General features: G+C 36.0%; 1 protein-coding gene across 2 annotated transcripts; it reads left to right on the forward strand.

Annotated features, from left to right (window-relative positions):
* Nucleotides 1–216: 216 nt before the first annotated feature.
* Nucleotides 217–13,482, forward strand: LOC147291950 (transcriptional activator DEMETER-like). 2 transcript variants are annotated; one of them, XM_086234690.1, is made up of 21 exons: nt 228–1,193; nt 1,760–1,965; nt 2,779–3,183; nt 4,020–5,588; nt 5,699–6,061; nt 6,392–6,482; nt 6,581–7,886; nt 8,029–8,108; nt 8,247–8,331; nt 8,419–8,510; nt 8,586–8,654; nt 8,739–8,775; nt 8,865–8,947; nt 9,267–9,704; nt 9,999–10,035; nt 10,137–10,194; nt 10,497–10,636; nt 10,722–10,787; nt 11,012–11,126; nt 11,216–11,254; nt 13,120–13,482. In XM_086234690.1, exons 2-21 carry the CDS (start codon nt 1,815–1,817, stop codon nt 13,233–13,235), a joined length of 5,340 nt encoding a protein of 1,779 aa, XP_086090816.1. In that variant the 5' UTR covers nt 228–1,193; nt 1,760–1,814; the 3' UTR covers nt 13,236–13,482. The 2 variants fall into 2 exon arrangements, with proteins under 2 accessions (XP_086090817.1, XP_086090816.1); XM_086234691.1 differs by lacking the exons at nt 9,999–10,035; nt 10,137–10,194; nt 10,497–10,636; ... (2 more) ...; nt 11,216–11,254; nt 13,120–13,482 and having other exon boundaries at nt 217–1,193; nt 9,267–9,306; nt 9,407–9,571.
* Nucleotides 13,483–23,981: the final 10,499 nt, after the last annotated feature.

Genomic DNA, 23,981 nt, shown 5'->3' on the forward strand with positions numbered 1-23,981 from the left:
TTAATATTTTTGCTAAGTGCTCGATAAAGATTGTTAATTTTATAATTTAAAAATAAAAATATATATTTTTATCAATAACTGCCGTCGATAACTTTTTTATTAATGCCGTCTATAACTTTTTTATTAAAGAAACATTGCTAATTCAAGAAACAATCTGTTTTTTTTTTTGGATGGAAATGAGGAAGAATATAAGACATAGAGAAACGTTGCAAGTAATTTATTACTTTAATGCAATGAATGCTTACTTATGACTTTTTGAGTATCTGTCCCTGTCTGTAAAATACACATGTAGAATGCACACTGTCTTGTTTGCCAAAGACAGAAATACACGTATTAGAAAACCAAAAATACACGCATGACGCATGACTTTTTTTTTTTTTTTTTATTTGGGCAAACGCATGACGCATGACTTTTTTCTTTTTTTGGCCAAAGCATGACGCATGACTTAAAAAACAACGAAGGGAGAAGGTAAGGAAGGTACGAGGGGGGAGAGAGAGAGTGTGACTCTCATTTCTATCGTTCTCATTCTCGCAAGTCGATCTCCAGTCTTCAGCCGCCGCGGGTTTGACCTTTCTGCCCTTTCCACCACTTCCCTCTTGACCTCTCCTCCATCGATTTTTCCGATTTTTATTTCGTCCCTAACTCAAAATTAACCCTATACATCCCTCACTCTTTTCAATTCTCCCCATTTCCTTGAATGGGTTGAATTCTATGTCACATTCTTGTTTTAAATCTTAGCCAATGAAGGATTTGGTTGAAATGGTGGTTGGTGGAAATTGGAATTGTTGGTAATTCTGCTGCCATGAGCTGAATTTGCAGCATTTGACTTGATTGTAGGCGTGCAATTATGGGTTTGGTGTGAAAATCGATTTAGGAAAACAGATTATTGCAGATTGGCAGTGAGTCGCTAACTGCCATTGCCAAGCAGAACCCAAGTAGATGCTCATTTCTGGCCCGCGGCAGCGAGCTGAGCGTTAGGCTGGAGGCTCCTAATTCACAGAGGCAGAGGCTTGGAGACAGACCCACGGCAGTGGAACCATGAATGCAGGGGATTGCGGCTCACCAGTGGCGGCGGTGAGATGAGAGAATGAGGTATGGTGGCCGGGTCTCGGTGGTGTTTGGCGGCGGCAGCGGCAGCGGCAGCAGAGGGACAAGGCATCGGCGGCCCAAATTTTCTGTCTAGAGCAAACCGTGTAAGAAAGCCCTAAACTTGGAGCAATTCTATGTGACGGATTGTGTTACAAATCCATCCAAATATTAATTATTAATATGGATGCGAATCTATTTAAATTATAACACGTGTATAATTGATATAATTGTACACGTATTATAAATTGAGTATCTTGGTGACGTGGTTCGTAATGCCACGTCAGCCATATGTTGTTTCTGTCAAACACAATAATTATTCCTAAGCTTCTCTCTACAAAACAGGAAGAACTTCCCTGGAACAGGGATGGTGACGTGGCATCATGTTTGTGATGTGGATATTGGGCTCTCCCTCATCTCATATTTGAAATGCCACCTCTTTATCTCTATTCCTGTTACAGGGAAGTAGAAAGAAGAATAGGATGAGTTTCGTGTGTTCTAGTTATATGGAGATGAAATCACAGTCAGTCACAGTTAGTTACAGTCAGTTACGATCAGTCACAGTTGGTCCCATATTTTTAGACTGATTAATTGCATACTTCGTTTAACGCTTAATTTACAATTACTTTGATCCTGCCTAATTAGTAGGAATTTCTTCCAACAACTCATGCAGTTTCTTGCTAACCAACCAAAATTGCAACAATGCTTCATATCCTTGAAGTAAGGAGATGAGCAGACCTCCAATTATGGATTTTCACTCACAAGTTGACAGCAGTCAGAGAGAATACAACTTAGCTGATTGGTTGCTTAGTAACCAAAATCACTGCTCAAGTTCAAACCCATTGAGTAATGGTGACAGCTCATCCGAGACACGTCAGTGTAAGTATTTTATTTGGTTCTGATATTTGTGCTATTTATGCAACAATTATTTGCCCTAAGCAATTGTTCAAAAGACATGTCTTACGATTTTTGTGCTCAAATTCCATTAATGAAAACTAAATATAAGGAGAAAGGAAATGAGTTGGCATTTGATAACACGCGATCACAAATCAATTTCAAGTCACAACACTCCCTTTTATGTAACATAAAACTTATTCAATTTTTACATGGAATATTATCATGAATGAGATTATTATTTCCATGGGGAATTTTCATTTCCTATTGAAATATCAAATGAATCGTATTTCTTTCTTACATTTACCAAAACCTTTTAACAAAGTCAAATAATTAACATCATGCACAATGTTATCTTTGGATGATTCTCTTGTAGTTTGAGGCAAAGATCTATATGTGCTATAATTTGTTTATGATATGTCTTCTAATGTAGTTTTAAAGAAGCAAAAATGTTGACCAAGAAAAGGAACAAAACAAAAACAAAATAAACTTAACTACCTTTGTTTGGCATCCACACACTACATCTCAAACAATTTAATTATTGCATGATGTTTAACACCCCCCACACACACACCCCAAAAAAAAAAATGGTAAAAGCAGAACAAAACATTTTAAATGCCATGAAAAATACTGGTATTACTTAGTATTAGCCTCCTAAATTAAGGTATTGTAGATACGGTCCTACCCTTTTAAGACTTGTATGAGGTGATCCAGTGGCTATGTACACTTGAAAGCCTAAAACTTTTACGCTTGCACCAAAAACGGCTGAGAACAATGAAATGATTAATCAAATTGCAGGCTCCTTCACACAATTGCTCTGCAATGACAGCTCAAGTTGGAACAATAATATACCATGGACACAACTACCTATGGAGCAGGCAACTTTCGTTGCCTCTGCAAACAGGACTCTGAGCAGTAGAGTGGACATGGCAGCAAATGCACCTCTAACTCCTAAGTTGCATTCTCAAGTGGGCAACCAGGGATACAACTCAGGCAGTTTCTTGCTAACCAACCAAAATTGCAACGATGGTTCATATCCTTCAAGTAAGGTGATCAACAGACCTCTAAATATGGCCGTTCATTCTCAAGTTGACAACAGTCAGAGAGATTGCAACTCGGGTATTTGGTTGCCTAGCAACCAAATTCACTACTCAGGTTCAAACCCATTGAGTAATGGCAATAGCTCAGCCCAGATGTACCAGTGTAAGTAATTTTAATTGGTTCTGATATTTGTGCCATTTATGCAACAAATATTTTCCATAAGAAATTGTTTGAAAGATATCAAGCTTACGATCTTTTCTGCTCAAATTCCATTGATGAAAACCAAAAAATAGGAGAAAGAAAATAAGTTGGCATTTTTACCACGTTACCACAAATCAATTTCAAGTCACAACACTCATCAGCATTTTGTGTAACATATAACTTATTCAATCTTTTACATAGAATACTGCCATAGATAAGATTATTACCATGGGGAATTTTCGTGTCATATTACAATATCAATTCAAGTGCAAGTATTTCTTATATTTACCAAAAGCTTTTAACAGAATAGAATAATTCACATCATGAACAATCTTATTTTTGATGATTCTCTTGTAGTTTGAGGTGAAGATATACTGCTGATTAAACAAAACATTTTGAATGCTATGAAAGATACTGCTGATTACCTAGTATTAGCCTCCTAGAGTGAGGTATTGCAGATACAATCCTACCCTTTAAAACTTAGATGAGGTGGCTGCTCTTAAAAATCTAGTGGCTATTTGCACTTGAAAGCTTAAAACTTTTACCCTTGCACCAAACAACGGCTAAAGTCAATTGACAGACATCAATGAGCTATGAATGAGTTGTTTTAATCTTGTCAAACTTTTTTCCTTTTAATATGAAGGTGAAAAATTCATCACTTGGGTTTTCTTGTAAATGCACTAGAAATCGTAAGGGATTACCATTCCAAAAGACAGTATATATTAATTACCATGGGATTCCAAAAAATCCCTGCATTGTTAAAACTGCTTCACAGAAAAAACTGTTTTGTTGCACAGATGGTTTCCCCATACCATTCCAATCGGGCTATGATCTAAATTCGTCACCAAGAACAGAAGCTGATGCTGCCTCATGTGTTGACAGCCAACTCCAATTCACAACAAATCAGGCCAAAAATTTGGAGCATAATGGGCTTTCTGCAATACTGAAGTGCTTGACAGATGAAGGTCCTTTTAAGGAAAAAGACAAGGAGGTGAAATTAGTCATGTCTATAGGAGAAGAAGCAATTCAAAAATATGGTGACGAACTCTTGCAGAACATTGTGGAGTCATCATCTGCAGGGCTTTCTACTCCATACAAGGAAAAAAAAGATTTGGACAGCGAAAGTGACCGAGGAATTGATCTAAACAAGACACCTGAGCAGAAAACACCCAAGCGAAGAAAACACAGGCCCAAGGTAATTATAGAAGGCAAGCCGAAAAGGACTCCAAAGCCGGCAACTCCAAAGAATACAGAGTCTAAGGAGACCCAACCAGGAAAGAGGAAGTATGTAAGAAAGAATAAGCAAGAGGAATCTGCAAGTCAACCAGCAAATGTTCCAAGGGAGACAACAGACCCTAATGCTGGAAAAGTTGCAAAATCATGCAGGAGAGCTCTAAATTTTGGTTTGGGGAAGACCATAGATAAAAACAAGGGCAAAACAGTTGGTCAGCAAGACGAGATGCAACAAGGGAACAAGAGGACTTTTGATTTGACTTTGGACTCTCGAGTGACAGATATGGGCATTGGAACTAACCACATGTCTAAAACAAAGTCAGCTGAAAGAATTGGCCTACAGAATGAGTTGATGGTAGAAATCCAGATACCAGGAACCAAGAGTAACCCTACTCCTTCGATGAATCATATGCCAAATAACTATTCATTCCTGCCAGAAAGGCGAGAATCTACAGCCCCAATTGCAACAAAAAAATACATGCAGATGGGAAATTTGCATGTCATAGGGAGACAAGTAGATAATGGAAATTCTGATTTATACCAGAGAAGATGTAGTTATGGTTACAGTCCCATGCATAAGAAACAGAAATTTGAAAATGGAGGATACTACATGAGCATCTATGGTATGCCTAGTAAAGTCACACCAGTTGAGGACTGTCCAGGAAATGTTGAAAGAAAAGGGGCAAATGATGTCAATCCAAATGGATTTGCACCAAATCTGAATCACACACTATTGAGTTCATACATTGAAAGTAGAAGAAAACCGGAGAGACAGAACAATGGGATCAACAAGTCTACCAATGACAGATACATTCATCCTATGGCTTTTGGGCATAATTTGCTAAAGCATCAGATCTCGTCCAAATTGCATTCAGGCCAAGAATTCACTCAAGTTCGTAGTTTTTCTACCCATTTCACAACTGAAACATGTAACCAGCTTGCCTCGTCACTTCCTAGAAAATCCTTTCAACCAGAAAACAGGCTGGTATTCCAAACTTGTCGTGATAATATGTCAGCAAAGAAGCAGACTGTGGGACCCAATGTATCAAAATCAGTTTCATCCGGTACAAATAAATCGCTGCAAGAACAGGATACCTTGTATGATTATCAGCAATTTTCTGCAAAAAAAAAAGGTACTTTCCACCTTAAGAAACCTTTAAAAACTGTATCATCTCAGAAATTCACTCAATAACTCATTATTTCCAACTCACTTAAATATGAAAACCTCTTCATTTTGATGTAGGGTTTCCAAAGAGAACAGTATATCCTATACCAATAGATGACATCATACATCGATTTAATGGTCTGAACCTCAATGGAAGCTGCAGCACAGTACAAAAGAAAGAGCAAAATGCACTTGTCCCATACAAAGGAGATGGTGCAGTTGTTCCCTACGAGGGCTTTGAGTTTATTAAGAAACGTAAACCACGACCTAAAGTAGAGCTTGACCCAGAAACCAATAGGATTTGGAATCTTTTGATGGGCAAGGAAGGAAGTGTAGGCATTGAAGGAACTGACAACGGAAAGGAGAAATATTGGGAAGAGGAAAGAAAAGTTTTCCAAGGACGAGTTGAATCATTCATTGCACGAATGCACCTTGTTCAAGGTAAAATACCTTATATTTTAGTCCTAAATTGGATCATCCTGAACTACCATGTTGCATATGCTATAACATCAACATGGCCATCTACACTTTTGAGAGCTCTTTGAATAATTTAATTCCAAAGGTTTATAAAATAATGAAGCTCTAAACTGGAGACGTAATAGGTTTGAGTTTATAAAATAATTTAATTTCAATGCCTCATATTAATAATTGCTCCTGGTGGTGGAACATGTTCCGACAAATATAAATTCATTATAGTTTTCTTCAAGTAGTGGATAGGCAGTTATTAGATGACATGAACATCAGCCTTTGACCCAATATTAATCTGTACAGGAGACAGACGTTTTTCACTATGGAAAGGATCAGTTGTTGACTCAGTGATTGGAGTTTTCCTTACTCAGAATGTTTCAGACCATCTATCAAGGTACATTCAAAATTTTTGCATTATTGTACAGCCAGATGCCCATAAGTGAATGACTTGAAGTGAACAGTATTCTTTTTGGTTCCATTCTCTTTTTGCAGCTCTGCCTTCATGTCATTGGCAGCACGATTTCCGCTTAAGTCGATGAGCAATCACCAAACTCAAGACAAGGTTGGGACAAACATATTGGTTAATGAACCAGAAGTGCGCATGACAAGTCCAGTTGATGCCACCAAATGGCATGAAGAAATATCAAGTCAACAAATCTCTATGACACTCCATGAGTCTGCAGAACATCAGAGAGAAAGCGAGACCTCAGGGACAGAAAGTAAGCTGGTGGAGGCATATAGTCAAGGTTTGGAGGAAGAGTTTGTATCATCTCAAGATTCTTTTGACTTATCAGTCACTCAAGGCACTGTAGGAATTACATCGTACTCGGTCTCCAGTTCCGAAGTAGAAGATCCTACCACTGGGTGCAACCCCAACAAGATTCATATTTCCTTCTCAACATATCAAGAGATGGAGAAAGCTACCATGTTTCAGGACTTTTACCATCAAGTAAATGGAAATCCAGTATTAAATGATGGATCCAAGCATGGGCATATAGAATATGGAAAGCTAAAGACAAGATCAGACAGAATAGATCGTCTCAATCTTAACAATCGGTTTGAATCTTTCAGTGAAGAAAGCATATCTTCCAGCTTCAATATGGAAAAAGATGAAAATTGCAGGAGCTTAAGAAATAAAGAACTATCAGGAAGTGTTGTTAATTCCTCTGTGCAACAGAATATTTTGTGGAGGTCTCGAGAAACACCGCCAAAGGACCCATATTTATCATTCAGACCGCACTCAACAGACCAACAAACTAATTATCAACCAAGATCAAGAAATGGATACAACCAACCTTCCTGCAACAGTCATCAACATGAGGGGAATGAAACCTTCCAATTGGATATCACATCTGTCACAGAGCCTATAAAAGACACTGAACCACTTCTGGGAAAGCAGAATGGTAGCATGCAGCATGTCCCTAATGTCAGTGAGCTCAATAAAAATTATTTCCATGTTGTGAATAGTATCTCTGTAGTGAATGAGCAAATACACTCTGAAAATCCATCAGTTGATTCAAATTCAGAGAAGAAACTATATTCCTCTGGTCAATCACATAATGAGACAATCACAAATATTTCAAAAGGAAAAAAAGGAAAGGGTGAGAATGAAAAAAAGAATCCAGTTGACTGGGACATTTTACGAAAGCAGGTGCAGGCCAATGGTGGGAAAAAAGATAGAAACAAAGACACAATGGACTCACTGGACTATGAGGCACTTATAAATGCTAATGTTAAAGAGATTTCTGATGCCATCAAGGAGAGAGGGATGAACAACATGCTAGCCGAACGAATTCAGGTTTTCTCTCCTTTTAGTGTTTAGTCTAAACTCTAAAGATCTCATGTTTGTTAAGATCATCGTGAATTTGCTACATGTTGGCAACATCACTGAATAGGTTAAGACATCATTAAGGATAACAATGGTTGAAACATGTTTGTAGGACTTCCTAAACCGACTGGTTAGAGAACATGGAAGCACTGATCTTGAATGGTTAAGAGATGTTCCCCCTGACAAAGCAAAGTAAGCCATTCCAAATAATTCATTTTCTTCTAAAATGTTACAACTGCCCCTTCAATGAAATTAGCAAGGCTATCCAAAATGAATGAATAATGCATCAGCAGATTTCATATATAATTACCACAAATGATTCTTCTGTAGGGATTATTTATTAAGTATACGAGGATTGGGCTTGAAAAGTGTGGAGTGCGTCCGGCTTTTAACACTCCACCATCTTGCTTTCCCGGTAACAATTTTATGGCTGCTTATTATCTTATAAGAGGTGGAGAACATCTAGCAATAAATGAATTTACAATTTTTTTGTACCCTAAAGGTTGACACAAACGTTGGAAGAATAGCAGTACGACTGGGTTGGGTCCCCCTCCAACCACTACCTGAATCACTTCAGTTACACCTCCTAGAACTGTAAGAAATAATATTCCAACCTATGCATGCTTAAGTATTCCATTACTTACAAATGCTAACCATATTCCTCTATAGGTACCCAATGCTGGAGTCAATTCAAAAGTATTTATGGCCAAGATTATGCAAACTCGATCAACTAACCCTGTAAACTCATAGCTCCTTCAAATTATTCATGTTAATTTGAATATACATAAGCTTTTACTGATTGGTGAACTATTCCAAATACAGGTATGAGCTACACTACCAGATGATTACGTTTGGAAAGGTATGCATGCTGTTTCATTAATCAAAAACATTATCTGTGATTAGTCAAAAGAAATAAATTAAGTGCCTCACATTTTGATCTGTATGCAGGTTTTCTGCACAAAGAGTAAACCAAATTGCAATGCATGTCCAATGAGAGGAGAGTGCAGACACTTCGCAAGTGCTTTTGCAAGGTTTGCATACTGATCTTAAAAATTATATGTATACTACTGCCACTGTGCAGGCAAGTAAACATAGAAGCAAGCCATCAGAGTCTTCATGTATTCTTTGTAGGCACGAGATTCGGGCCTCATTAATTAGCAATGAGAAAGTCTTTGATGGACTTGCACTAGTTGATAGTACATGGAAAACTTATAATTCAATTAACTACATTAACAATGTCTTACTAATGACATGGAACAATAAAGAGAAGTAAAAAATACAGTTATCATTAATGAAAGTCTATTTTTTTTTATAAAACTAATAACTAAATACCAACAATGTTTTGTGCAGTGCAAGACTTGCCCTGCCAGGGCCAGAAGAGAAGAGTATTGTGAGTTCAACTGTTCCAATTGCAGCCGAGAAAATTCCTACTATAGATGTCAATCCTATGTCACTACCTCCACCTGAAAATAACTCGCTTCAGAAAGCAGGTGCTGAAATTAACAAGTATGAACCGATCATTGAAGAACCAGCAACACCAGAACAAGAATTCACGGAGCTATCGCAAGTTGACATCGAGGACTTGTTCTATGAGGATCCTGATGAGATTCCTACCATCAAACTCAACATGGAAGAATTCACAGTGACATTACAAAACTATATGCAAGAGAAGATGGAGCTCCAAGAAGGTGACATGTCCAAGGCTTTAGTTGCGTTGAATCCAGAAGCTGCTTCTATCCCTACAACCAAGCTAAAGAATGTCAGTCGACTACGAACAGAGCACCAAGTGTAAGTACATGTCTTCCCATAGGCACAAAAACAATACACTGAATACAAATTCAGCTAAACTACAGCCAAATTACACTTTGAAGGTTCATACTATTTACGATTGGAACAGATCGAACAAAGCTATAGCATATTCAATCTGGAAAAACAATATCTGATGCCTAAATATTGAATTCGCCCCCACCAAAATTCTTGTACTAAATTTTATGGTGTTCTGACATACTACTTATATGCAAACATATATACATGACATAAAGTCTCTATGACACTGACACATCCAGTGCTGTTATAATGCAGGTATGAACTATCAGATTCACATCCACTCTTGGAAGGGGTAGGTTAAACTGTAAAATTTTATATCTAGAATATGTAGCAGAGTCAGTGACCTAAATTAAAACATTCTCGTTCTAAATTAAGCAATATTTAACTTTACAGATGGACAGACGGGAACCAGATGATCCGAGCCCATACCTTCTTGCCATATGGACACCAGGTAAGCTCAAAACACAACATTCCTGAAAATTGTGTATAATTAAATAATTCCAAATAATCTCAGAAAGTAACTAAAAAGATGAGCTTACATTACCCATGGAACATAGAGAACTGATATTTTAATGCATTTGACTTTATAGACCAACAGTTAGAAATCAGAATACAGATGAAGGGATGACATAGGGCTAGCTGATTTCCTATCGGAGATATGAAGTGAAATATTACACATTTTTCCAAGTAATGGAGTGAAATATTATACATTTTTACATGTAATAACGTTTATTCTACAACACTGTATACTAGGTGAAACTGCAAATTCAATTCAACCACCAGAAAGCAGGTGTGGCTCCGAAGACCAAAACAAATTGTGCACTGAGAAGACGTGCTTTTCGTGCAATAGTGTAAGAGAAGCAAATTTACAAACAGTCAGGGGGACAATTTTGGTGAGGAAAACTGATTGTGATAATATGTAGAAGTAAGAAAATATACTACCTGCGGTTTACTGAAATTTAAATCAACTTGGCACAGATACCTTGTAGAACAGCAATGAGAGGGAGCTTTCCACTCAATGGCACATACTTTCAAGTTAATGAGGCAAGTCTTATTCAACTTAATGTCGTTACGTATATCTACTGTGCACAATCTGGATTAAGTTAATGCAGTCCAAAAATTACTCCTTGTGCAAGTTGATTAACAATGACCCTGCTATCTGACTACCTCATGAGGAAAACCTACTGACTGCTTCATCCACTTCTAGCCAGAATTTTAGAGCCAATAATTTCCAGATGTATAAAAAGAAAAGTTCTATCACCATGCAGATGTTTGCTGATCATGATTCTAGTGTGAACCCAATTGATGTTCCAAGGGGGTGGATATGGAATTTGCCAAGAAGGACCGTATACTTTGGAACTTCTGTATCAACAATATTCAAAGGTAACAGAAAATTAAGATACCAGGGTTTAATGCATAATGATCCCAGTTAAAGTATACAAGTTACTTACAATGAAATACCTGTCTACTAGGTCTATCAACCGAGGGAATTCAATACTGCTTTTGGAGAGGTATGCAATACTAACTTCTACTCTTCGTATTCATTTATCTGTTTTGAGTATAACACAACAAAAAATCATGAATTTAACTTTTGACCCTAATAACATCGTTTTTGGAAATTAAAATTGAACTTAAAAACAACCCAGTTAATTTTTTGCAATTACATCTTGTTCCTGCATTTCGTCTATTAAATTTATCATTAGATCAAATAAGTGCATTCAAATTATTCAAATATCTAGAATGAATCACAATGAAAAACCATAGATTTGATCATTTGAGTAACTAAGCACATAACATTTAATTGATTGAGCACCTGTAAAGTTCTGACATGGAAAAAGAGGTTGTTAATTTACGCAATCCTTCAGCAAAAGTTTTGGTCTAAAAAAAAAAAACTTGTCACACAATAAGGTAATTACATTTAAAACATCATTTAAAAAATAGGCATTGGATATTCCAACGATCATGGATTGCAACAATTGTGTTAGTCACATATTTCTATGAATTGAAAAAGTACATTGTTTTCCATTATTGCATGATGATAACAAAAACTACACAATTGGCCAATCATGCTTTTGACTAATTACCATACCCATGGACATTCAAACTTTTAACGTATTCTTTTGGCCTGAAAAACAAAAGTAAATCTTAAACTGTGAACTACTATGTAATTTCTTAATGCACAAGACAAATCATTGATAGTGCAATCATATGCGATTAGCCAACGAATGATTAACAAATTTGATGGATGAACCTTGTCTTTGACAAAAGTTCAATGAGTGTTTTTTAAAAGAAGGAAAAAGTTTGGTGTACTGCTACAAAAGAAAAAGAAATATTGCTATTAAAGAACTGATTTCTGTCATTTAGCATTCAACTGAAAAAATGACATGCAAACCATATCCAAAAATTTATAACTTTTAGGCCTCGTTTGGTGCATAGGATAGGATTGGATAGGATGAATATTTAAATTCATGTGTATTCAAGGAAGAACATGAAGGGTGTCTTCTAACTTGAAGGAAGAAGATGGGAAGAAGATTGATTATTTAATCCCACCATTTTTGGGGAGATTGGAAGGGATAAGTCTTCCCTTATGATTAGTCCATCTTAATACATTTGGTTCCTTCAAGTTAGAAACTTATTTCTTGAATACACATGAATTTAGCCATTTATCCTATCCAATCCTATCCTATACACCAAACGAGGCCTTAAGGTTATAAATGCTATCAATATGTTTCAGCGTCCTCTAAAGCAAAAGGAAAAGGCTGACGCTAACTAAATCCAAAACAAACCTATGCCTTTCTTCCTACATAAAACCCCTGTTTCATACAACAATATACCATATTACCATTGACATAATTATGTTTCATCAAGTGCTGCTAGCTTACATTTGGGTCCTGACAGTCAGGAGACTCAGAACCTTCTCATCCTTACAAGTTCATGTTGTCCGATAATATTATTACATGTATCTTTTATAAGATAACTTTTAATACAAGCAACAAAGCAGTCACTCTCTTCCTACTTTTACTAACCCAAAAACCACAATCATGTCAATATTCAAAAAGGAAAAAATGGCATGTGTAATAATAGTATTGGACTATGTCAATTTGTATGGAAGAGAAATACCAACAAGATGCAATGAGAGCACACAGGAGCAATCAAGTCTGCTAGCTGCAAAATACTCTGAAGAAAATGGGCAGCACTACGCTTGTTGGCCTGTAAAATGTCTTTATAACACAAGCAAACTCTAGCTTTAAGAAAATTGAGATTGAACATTGAAGATTGAATGTGTTCCATTTGGTCAGGAATTTGGTTCAGTTCAAAGTTTATCCAGATGGTTATTCAGCCAAGTTTACTTGTTGACTAATTGATTTATTTGCAGGATATGTTTGTGTGAGGGGATTCGACCGAACATCAAGAGTGCCACGACCCTTAATGGCCAGATTGCACTTTCCTGCAAGTAAGTTGACCAAGACAAAAAATGAAAAGACAAGATAAATCAGACCATGATGCAGTGAAGATTTTCATCAGAAAATCAGAACATTACTGACTCTTAAAAGAACGACTAACAAATTCTACTACATTCAATTATTCTTCCTCAGGCATCATAACACATTTCATTGGTTAATCAACACAAAAATGTTACATGTATGTACAAGAGAATGAAAAAATAATACATTAAGATGTGAGCAAAGAATGTACATTTCAGAATTATATTTATAAGGCTTCGATTCATTCAAAATAAGTTGTAAAGGATTGGCAGCAGACATGCTACAGTGTGTCATAATGTTACGAAGAAACTTGAAAGTTGATGAAGAAACAATGCTGGTTATGAAGACAGACAATTAGCTAAAACAATGCTGATGATGAGTAAACTCTTTCAAACTTGTGTTACTACTTTATTGACAATAGAGCATCGGGAGATGATAATGAGAGTAATTCTGCGAAGCTAATATAATTCAAATGAGTTACCATCTATTTTTCTCACACTTTGCATTTATGCCCAACTTTTAAATCATTGAAAATTATGACATGTTCAGGGATCCAGAGAACTACTTGTTTTTTATCATACTTATTTTTATTTGACTTTTACTGTTAATTGTATATTATATAAATTTAAAGTTGTGAGAACAAAATACAAAATTGACTCATAATACTTTTTGGGTGTGTTTGGTCACAATCATGAATTTATAATCGATAGATTTCTAGTACATGACTAGGATTTAAACAAACAAAAATAAGTATAGCAAAAAATCCAAATATCTTGTTCTGATATATATTAGAGACATTCACATCTCCACAGGCAAACTCCATAGATATAACAAAATTCTTCGAAAATTGAAATGAATTTCAAGGAAACCTATAAGAACCCTTGTGCTTAAAAAGAAGTGGTGACGACATTTCGATAAGATTCATCTACAATTTAATACGGGGAAATTGGAGATCTCTAGATTCCCATAATTAATACTGTTTCTAAATATGATTTATACTCTAGAAAAAACTAAAAAACATGTCCAATATCAGTTTGGCCACATGACCCTTAATTAGTTAATTGTACATCTCCTCTGAATCGGCCTTCTTCTTACTATCAAAACCCCTGCCGATCATCGATGCCCAGGCTGCCTAGCATAATTTCCAACTTATAAAAAGAAAATGTACAAATCGCTCTCACCACATCAAAAAATTTCAAGACAATTTTTCTTAATCTACCATTTAAGGCATAATAACCAATTACCTACTTAGATAACCATTCCTCTGTTAGATAGATAAGTTCCAAAAATAAAACAACAAAAATTTGCAGAACGTCAAAATTTTTTGCTCAGCTCATTGGGCAGTAAGCAAATTGCTTTAAGATAAAAAGAAAAAAAAAATTTCTTTGTTGCCCTTTACTCATTACAATGATCAAAACCTTTAAATTTCCAACATCCTATACTATCAACCTTGAAAATTTTATGATTGCAGCAATTAATTTTAAGCAACAATGAAGCACACCACAATACAAACAACACTTCAAGGAAATTGTACACCACAATATTAATGTTGGATAAGCACCGTTCATATGATTGAGGTGGCCATAATTATTCTCCTTTTTCTTTTTTGAGTTTCCTCTGTTTTCTAGGCAACCAAACAGAAAATAAAGAGAGCAATAATGAAAAGCTAGGGTTTGATACCTGTTGTTTCCATTGGAGAGGACTTGAGAGAGATGAACTTGTAATGAAACTTTGGTTGCTGACGGCGGGTGGCTAGGTTTGGTCATTTAGCGGAAAAGTTATATTTGGGCTTTTGCCGCCTTTTGCTCTTCCCTCCATAATTGGCAAACTTTGCTTGCTGACGGCTAGATTTATGCAACTTCCGTACATCTGCTTTCATATGAAAACACGTGGGAGAATATATTTCAAGTTTTGCACAGCCCTTCTCTGAATTTTTCTTTGTTTTTTTTTTTCCCTGTGACAGGCCAGAAAACCCAAACCTATTAGAAGCATAAAAAAAAAGGCAAAAAGATGTTTGTGGTCCCTGTACTATGGATGAGTCGCACTTTGGTCCTCATCATTTCAGTTTGAATTTTTCAAGGACTTTGGTTCCATTATGTAGTAATTAGGTCCAATTCCTCAAAACCGAGACGAAAAATGCAGATGTGACACCACCTAATTGGCTTTGAAGTAAATTACTTTAGGGAATTAGACCTGATTGCGACATAATGGAACCACGGTCCTTGAAAAATTCAAATTAAAATGACAAAGACCAAAGTGCGATTCATCCAAAGTACAAAGACCAAAAATGTCTTTTGCCCTAAAAATAATTTTTTAAAAAAGAGTTTTTTTTTTTTTAAAAGTCCATTTCAAAAACAGCCCTGATTACCTAGCCCACCCGATAGACTAAAATCCTAGCCCGATCCACTTTCATTTCCTCTCCTCTCTCTTCTCTCCTCTCCTCTCTTTCCTTCTCCTTCCCTTTAACTCCTGGTGTCTCTCTCTTACCTAGAAACTAGCGAGAACCCGAAACCCAGACCCAAGCTTGATTGGCCCTCCTCTGCTATTGACCTCATTTTTTGGCAGAATTGGGACGGGCCACCACCTCCAATCAACTCCCCTTGACGAGCTGGTCACTCCGGTGTGTTTAGATTCCTCATCTTTGCAAAATAAAATTTATTGAAGAAGTTTCAAGGAGCTACAATATCTGCTTGGAGGCTAACCTCCAACCAAGGATGAGCTGTACCATCCTAGCTCCATACACAAGAACTATGTAAAGCAAAGTTGGCAATAGTATGTACCACATTATTACAAGCTCTAGGCACATATTGACAATGAACATTAGAAAATAAACCAACCATACTTTTAATCTCCTCCAAAAAATGCTTGTTCGACGTAAAATCTTTTTCCGAAGACCTACGTGGCATTTTGAAGATTTAAATTTGTTATCTGTTTGTATCCGTTTTTACCACTCTCGGAATTAATTTGGAGTGGGTCTTGAAAGCAATAATTGGATAAAAATGATTGGGCGAAGGACCTTTGAGGAAGGATTTTTGGCATGAGCGAATGCCATTGGCGATAGACTTTCTTTGGTCTGAGAGAAAGCCTTAGCTATTTGGTTTTCCAAATGGTTGATTAATATAAGAGTTTGAATGGTGTTGTCACATGGCTTTGGAGGAAGACAAAAGCAAAAGGCTTGGCTTGGCTTTGGGCGAAGGCTTATTTGATTTCAAAAGGTTCAAAGTTAATGCCAAAGTTTGGTGCTTTCCAATTGATTAATATAAAAGAGTTTGGTGGGTGCAAAAGATTTCTTTAGGTGACTTTGGAATTGAAAAGTGATATACATATATCTATATAATAAAATAAAACGGTTTTTGAATTTTAAAATTTATCTCCGGATTTGAATGGCTGAGATCGTTTCAGTTTAAATCCAATAGTCAGTTATCTATTTCTTAAATTTACTTTCCCGCCCATGAGAATTGGTTTGCCGCCTCTCTCTCCTTAATTAATTTTTCCTTAATTCTCTCTCCTTAATTAATTTCCCTTTAATTTCACATATTCAATTTTTTTTAGATCTTTCATTTGGGTTGAACAACTAAGTTTGTTTGTATTTGTGATTTGAGAATATAAATAGAAAAGCTTATTAAATGGATTCCGCTTGTCAAAATATCGGTATTTGCGCAATAAAAAAAGCATATATATTAACAATGATGTGATGGAAGCTTTTTGGGATTTTAGGCAATTCTTTTGGTAGAAGCAGGTGGCATCCATTGGCAATTAAATGATGGATTGATCCTTGACCCAACACCGCAACAACCTCTCGCCCAGCAGCCTTGTTGTAGCTCTTGCTCATTTATTTGGTGTCTCTCGGTTGGGCATGAAGTAATCAAAGAGTGACTCAGCTATTCTCATCATCCTTATCCTATTCTCACTCATAGACAGTTGTCCACTACTAAAGCCACTCATTTACAACTGTCTACTTACCCAAAAAGCTGTCAACAGCTGTCTAAGAGCAATTCATTTCAAGCCATACACGTGGCTATTAAGACTAGGGGACAAAGGAAAGGCTCAATATAAAAGGAAGCTCACAAACAACAATCAGAGGCTCTCCTCCAATACCCAAAACAAACTCAGAAAACTCACGCAATGTGAAATCTCCTAGCAACTTTTGCTCTCAAATTCAGCTCATAGGCTTTTTAATCCTCAAAGCTCTCTTTTGTTGCCTTTAATTTCTTTATGTGTTTTTGTCAAGTTCCAAGATCTTTAATATTCATATTTTCTTTGTTGCTTTGCAAAGATCTAGCCTCTCCTTAGCATCGAGTTTACATTAATGTTGTTTACATCAGCTAGCTTTTATTTTAAAGCTTTGTCTTCTAGTTTTCTTCAGTTTATATTAGACTCTATTTATTTATTATTTTTCATACCCAAAGTCCTGGAATGTCCAGGCAAGAAACGAACCCAGATAGATTTTTATCATTCCTTTTATATTGCTCAATCACTTTTAGAAGTTAGATTTTCATTTGACGCTTCATATTTATTTTAATTTCCCTTTTTACACACTTTTTCTATTCGGCTACTCGAAGCTGAATAGTGGCACGCCCGCACACTCACCCCCAAAGGTCGAAAACCTCGCTTACGGCAAGGCATGTTGTGGCAGAAGCATTTTTGACTATAACATTATCTTAAATTTTTTAATTCCAACCTAGTTTACAAACTTCATTAGTTTATTATTATTTTTTAAATTAAAACTAATTTTTATTTATTAGTGTTTTAGTATAGTTCCAATGTATTGCAGCTTTCAATATATAATAGCAAAAAGTTATTTGACGAGTGGCTTGCTGCTTATTAGAATAGCCGAGTGGGATTGAAGTCCCCAATTTGACATGTGTTTGATGAGTCTCTTGGAGCAAGTATATCTAATGTGGCTCACCAAATCAAGCAGCTACAAGCTTTTGAACATATTGTTGAAGATGCTTTTACAACATAGGGGATGTGTTTGGGCATACAATTGACACCAACCGGGATGATTGTTGGTAGTAAAGTGATGACATCAATATTGATCGGGCTGCCTAAACATTTGGTGACATTTGAGACAATTCACTTGGTTGCAGTATTTCATCAAACACGTGTACTGCCCGCTGCTTGAGTGAGGGTGGTTGAATGCTAATTGATCAAACACACCCCAAAATAATCAATCCAAGCAGTGTATTTAGAGGCCTCTCAAATGTGGGTAACGATTGGAAGGAGGCTGACTTTCGCATATATGTATTGTATGTATACCGGAGCTTGGAAGAAAGAAAGGAAGAGGAGGTTTTTTCTTTAATATTGATCGAGCAGCCTCCCTTTGTATGTTGTCGGGCAGCTAGATACTTGGGCATATATATAGGGATTTTCTCTAGAGAGGATGTCCGCATTTTTCAAATTTTGCAAATGTGTGGACTATCCGGTCTCCGTATGAACTATTTGGTCGCCATCCGGATGTCTACCAGAGGGCGACTGAATAGTTTATACATCCGCAAAATTTGAAAAATGCGAACATCTTCTTTGGAGAAAGACTATATATATATATATGCATTGGTTGGGCTTGTGATGTAAAATTCAAAGAGGAAAGGTGGGTTTATGTTGTCGGGCAACTTTATATATATGCAAGGGAAAAATGTGAAGTTCAGTAGAGGTTGTCGGGCAGCTAGGTACTTGCATGCCTTGGATATATATATTATATATCTATGTTGATTGAATTATGAATGAGTGTTGAAGTTAGAAATAAAGAGAAGACAACACTTAGAAATGAAAAGGTGACTTGCACTTGTTGTGTGGCTGGTATCTCTCTAAGCATTAATACTAGCCAAACATATGGCTAGTTAGTTGTTTTGTATGAATATATATAAAAGTGGGCAAGTGGAGGCAAATATAAGCTAGGCGATTTCTACACTTGTTGACAGTCTGAGTTGAGGTTTTTCTAATAAATGAGTTCAGCCAAAATTGTAAAAAAATGATCGGGCAACTTTCAAGTCACCAAGATGAAATGCGCCCTGCCAGGACTTGTGTTTTCAAACAAGAAAAGTGGGTTGGAGTCCGATCGAAATGTGAAATAAAAAGAGAAGGCCAAGTAACATGAGTGATCGGGCAGGTACATGGAATGAGTGAAACAATTCGATCGACCTCTCCAATTTAAGTCTGATAGGATTTATTCCGATCGACAATTAAAAGAGACAAGCGGCCCAATGAAATTTTGATCCATTTAGTTTTAGTCTGGTCAATTTTTAGAAATGTTGACCAGTACCATGGAGCATATTCTAGTTGATTAATGTCGATCAGATTGGTTAAAATTCATTCCGATCAACTTTGGCTCAAATAAATTCCGGTTGACTTTTCGATTGGAATCGTTATCAAAATAGAGTGTATTGGCCCGATTAAATGCAATTTTTTGAGGCCATATATTCCAATCAATAGAAATAATTTCGGCCTAGTTTGAGGCCGAGTTATGTTTTTTAAGTAACGAAATCGGCCCGATTGAAGACAAATGGGTCGGGCTACTTTATTAGTGTGCAAGGAAAATAAAAGAGGTGGTTCCAGCCTAGTTTTGAGACTGGGTCGTTTCATTTTATTTTTAATTTTTTTTAATCAAGCTTTGGGTCTCAATGATTGGGCTGGATTTTTATCAATTAAGGCTCAAAGCCCCCAATTAGTTCGATCAAGCTCAAAAGCCTCTTAATTGAAATTCTCTAGCCAATAATGGCTCAACCCAAAATGATAGAGGTTTCCAATACGCCACTAAATCCTACTCGACTTAGGACTCCACTCAATATCAAAATCCAAGTCGAAGTCTTTACTTGGAGAGGGACTCAGAAATTGAAGGCAAGATTAATACAAATCCTACCAAGGGAAGAATTTGAAAAGTCTTGGAGACCAAGTATCCTGATTGAATCAAGAAGCCAAGACATTCAAGTAAAGAGTCCAAGTTTGGAAAGGATTCCAATCAGTCATCAATACTCAAGATCACGTGGATATCAAGGAAGAATCCGGTCAAAATCTTAAATTCAAGAAAGTTCAAATCTCATCCGTACAAGGAGTCTAGAGGGGATTCTGGGCCAAGTAATGGCTCATTGCTATCCTAACCCCTATATATAAACGCATTCAAAAGAGAAGAAGAATACACAACAATCAACTCACAAACTCTCAAGTCTCAAGAATTACTCAAAGTTCTTCTGCTTTCGTATTTTCTTTGGTGCTTCCATTCGAAGTGCATTTTAGGTTTTTAATTGCTCTTAGTTTCAAATTTCACTAGGTTTGTAGCTCTGCCATCATCCTCTCAAAGGCTTGTGGTATCGATTTAGTTTTGTTCTCTTTACTTTTCATGCAACGCTGATTGTTATTATTTCCAGTTTTAATGCAATTCTAGTTCTTGTTGCTTTCCACATGCTTACCGTATTATTAGTTGCTTTTAACCTTGAAGTTATTTCGATTGGTGAAGGTTGCATTGAATTTCATTATACTTTTGTCGTTCATAGTTTCTTTGTTTTGCTTGGACACTTACACCAATTTGTGCACGAATTCGATCACGTCATTCTTAGGAGGCCAACTAGTGGGTCAGATTTCGATTCCGACTAGGCTTTAAAGAGCCTTGTCCTCGAGGCTAGAAAATAATTTAGGTCGAGAGCGATTCCTAGCTCTGCCGATCAATTGTTTGATAAGAATCATATTAAGTGCAATAACTCAATCCAATCACATTCTTATTTTGATCGAGCGAAAACTTGGCTTGACAGTGGCACGCCCCGCACTCATACAAAAATGGATCAAAGTGTTGCTTTCAGCCAATCTTGGCCGAAAAACAAGTGAACAGGATGAGGGGTTATTTTTTTCTTTTTCTTTGAGTTGGGGTTGGGTTTTTAAGAGAATGTAGGGAAATTAAGACTAAGAAAATAATAAATAAAATTGTTTTAATTGGTTGAATATTAGCAAGCAATAAAACTTTGGGCAAAGTACACTTTTAGTCCTTCTGGTTCGAGCCATTTTTTACTTCAGTCTTTATGGTTTACAAATTTTCAATCAAATTTTCACTTTAGTTTGTAATTAAGGTAAATTCATAAAATCTCCCTTTTTAATGGTTTGATGATGCGGAGACAACGTGTAGGTTTAGAATGTCATATGTATGGGTGTTTTAGTCATTTTGCATCGAATTTGGAGGCATCGCATCATCAAATGATAAGAAAAAACTTGAGAAATTTTAGCCTTTATTGAAAATTAAAGTAAAGTTAGGATTTGGTTGCAAATCTTTAAATAGGTATCATTCTTTAAAATTCTAAGATAAAACACACCTATCACTACCATCGTCATTGTCAACACCACTACCTCCACCCCAACACCGCCGCCGCCATGTACTACTACCACCACCCCCGCTACCACCAACACCACCACTACCCTCACAACTACAGGCTGCCACGACCACTACACCCCTGCGTCCACCGCTATTGCAACTACCATCAGTATCGGCACCATGCACCCTCTTACAACCATTACAATTATTACAATTCCCGCTTCCATTTTTGTCACTTCCACTACCATGTACCCTACCTCCATCATTATCATATATAGTCACCCAAATCACTTAGCCAATAAGAAAATTTACAAAATCTATAGCTTTAAATTTCATCTTTTAAAATGGCTTATTCGCATATTTATCCCATGAAACTATAACTTTGTTTCACTTCACCCCGTGAAAGTTTAAAGTTACATTTTAGCCCCTAAAAGTTTATCTATTATTTCACCTCACTTGAACCTTCAAGTTTGTCAATTCCTTAGTTTGAATTGATGACATGGCATCTATGTAGCGAGAAAATTTTGTCATCAATTCAAATGGTGGCATTAATGGACTTGATGGTTTCGGGTAATGTGGAACACAGATAAACTTTTAGGGGATAAGTTGAGACATTAAACTTTCAGGGGGTGAAGTAAGATAAAATTTTAGTTTTACAGAGTAAATATGCGAATAAGCCTTTTAAAATTCTGTCATTTTAAATTACTTAACATTTCTAAATTTCCTCGTCCAAACGCAGTGTAAAAGTGCTTTAAAAATGACAAGATATTGATTTTGGAGTAAGAGGATAAACAATTGGGAGTGCGCGAACAATAGTTTCTTAAATTTATAACATATATTATGTCTCATTTCTGCTTCCCATGTCAAATATGTCCACTTATGCTGCCAACCAAAGTTATCGACTTATCTTGACCATGCTTACTTCTTGATATACCTTAAAGAGTTATGATAGGAGTACCACATTTTTTGTAACACATGTGTACCACCTCTTTAATAGAAAATCATAACATTCCATATTAGTGTGACTAATCCATTTATATTATAACACGTGTACAATTATTAATATATAAAATCCTAAACTCTAAAGAATACCTTTAAAATAATACACGTGTTATAATTTAAATAGATTGGTCACACTACCAAATGGTGTTACGGTCACCATAATTTTTTTTCTTTATAGAGGTAAAACCCATTTATATATATTGACCCTATCTCTATAAGAGAGGTGGTACTCGTGGTACTAAAAATGTGATACCCTTAATATTTTTGTACCCTATGCTAGTCCATATGATGAAACAAGGAATCACCACGTGGGGAAGACCTAGGGCTGCCCATTGGTCGGTTCGGATCGGTATTGAGGCTTACCAAACCAAAACCAAAAAATTCGGTATTTTTTCGATTTCGGTATTTTTCGGTTTCGGTATTTTTTGGTTCGGTAATTTTTGGTAAATTTCAGTTTTCGGTTCGATTTCGGTAATTTTGGTATCGGATATTTTTGGTTCATTTTCGATTTACTTCGGTATATCTTCGGTTCATTTTCGGTTTACTTCGATATATCTTCAGTTCATTTTCAGTTTAATTATAATAATACTAATTATTATATACTAATATAAATTAAAATTTAATCAAATATGATACATAAAATATAATGTTTGATGAATATATATTTGCACGAGTAATATTAGTAGTTTAGTATAGTACTAGTATTTTACCCTAGTAATAATATATACTAGTATAATTAGTTTAATAATATGTATTAGTACATATCCTATTAATTTAGTATGTATATATACCGATAAATATGAGTGTATATATATATATATATATATATGCATTACTTATCTAAAGATGAGATTTTTATTTTCCTAAAAATAATAACATTTACTTTATTAGAAAATGACTCTATTTCTTAACTCACACTTTTTATAATATTAATATGATAACATTATACAATTATATTTTTTTATAGTTGTTTAAGATATTAGTAGTTTAATATTTATTTTACCACTAACATAATAGTATTATATAAGCATATATAACTAAATTTTGGTAGTTGTTTCAGTTTTTTCGGTAATAATCGATTCGGTTTCTTTCTGTAATAATTTTCGGTAATCGGTCGGTTTACCAACTTTTTTCGGTTTTTACCAAAACCAAACCAACTTTTTTCGGATATTTTCGGTTTCGGATTTTCGATTTTCGAATTGTGAAAATCGGTATACCAAACCAAAAAAATTCAGTCGGTTCGGTAAAAACCAAACCAAAAGGCAGCCCTAGGAAGACCTAAAAACGCCTGGGTTGCATGATCCGAAGCATCCAAAAGCTCATGAACCTGTTGAGCCAAATGATTGGGTTGGAGCCATTTAGCCTTAGAGCTAGAAAGGGCGCAAGAGGTCCTGGTACAGACCAGCCCAATGCGAGTACCACCCACTTCGTGAGTCGATAACTTACAAGGTGGTG

This window comes from Dryas octopetala, chromosome 3, assembly GCF_963921425.1.
Source record: "Dryas octopetala chromosome 3, drDryOcto1.1, whole genome shotgun sequence".
NCBI classification, from domain to species: domain Eukaryota; kingdom Viridiplantae; phylum Streptophyta; class Magnoliopsida; order Rosales; family Rosaceae; genus Dryas; species Dryas octopetala.

Excerpts from the sequence above, each read along its gene's own strand:
- LOC147291950 (XM_086234690.1), top strand. The coding sequence starts at position 1,815 with ATGAGCAGACCTCCAATTATGGATTTTCACTCACAAGTTGACAGCAGT. Across the intron at positions 7,887-8,028 it reads TGCTAGCCGAACGAATTCAG|GACTTCCTAAACCGACTGGT; the intron begins GTTTTCTCTCCT and ends ACATGTTTGTAG. Across the intron at positions 9,705-9,998 it reads CTACGAACAGAGCACCAAGT|GTATGAACTATCAGATTCAC; the intron begins GTAAGTACATGT and ends GTTATAATGCAG.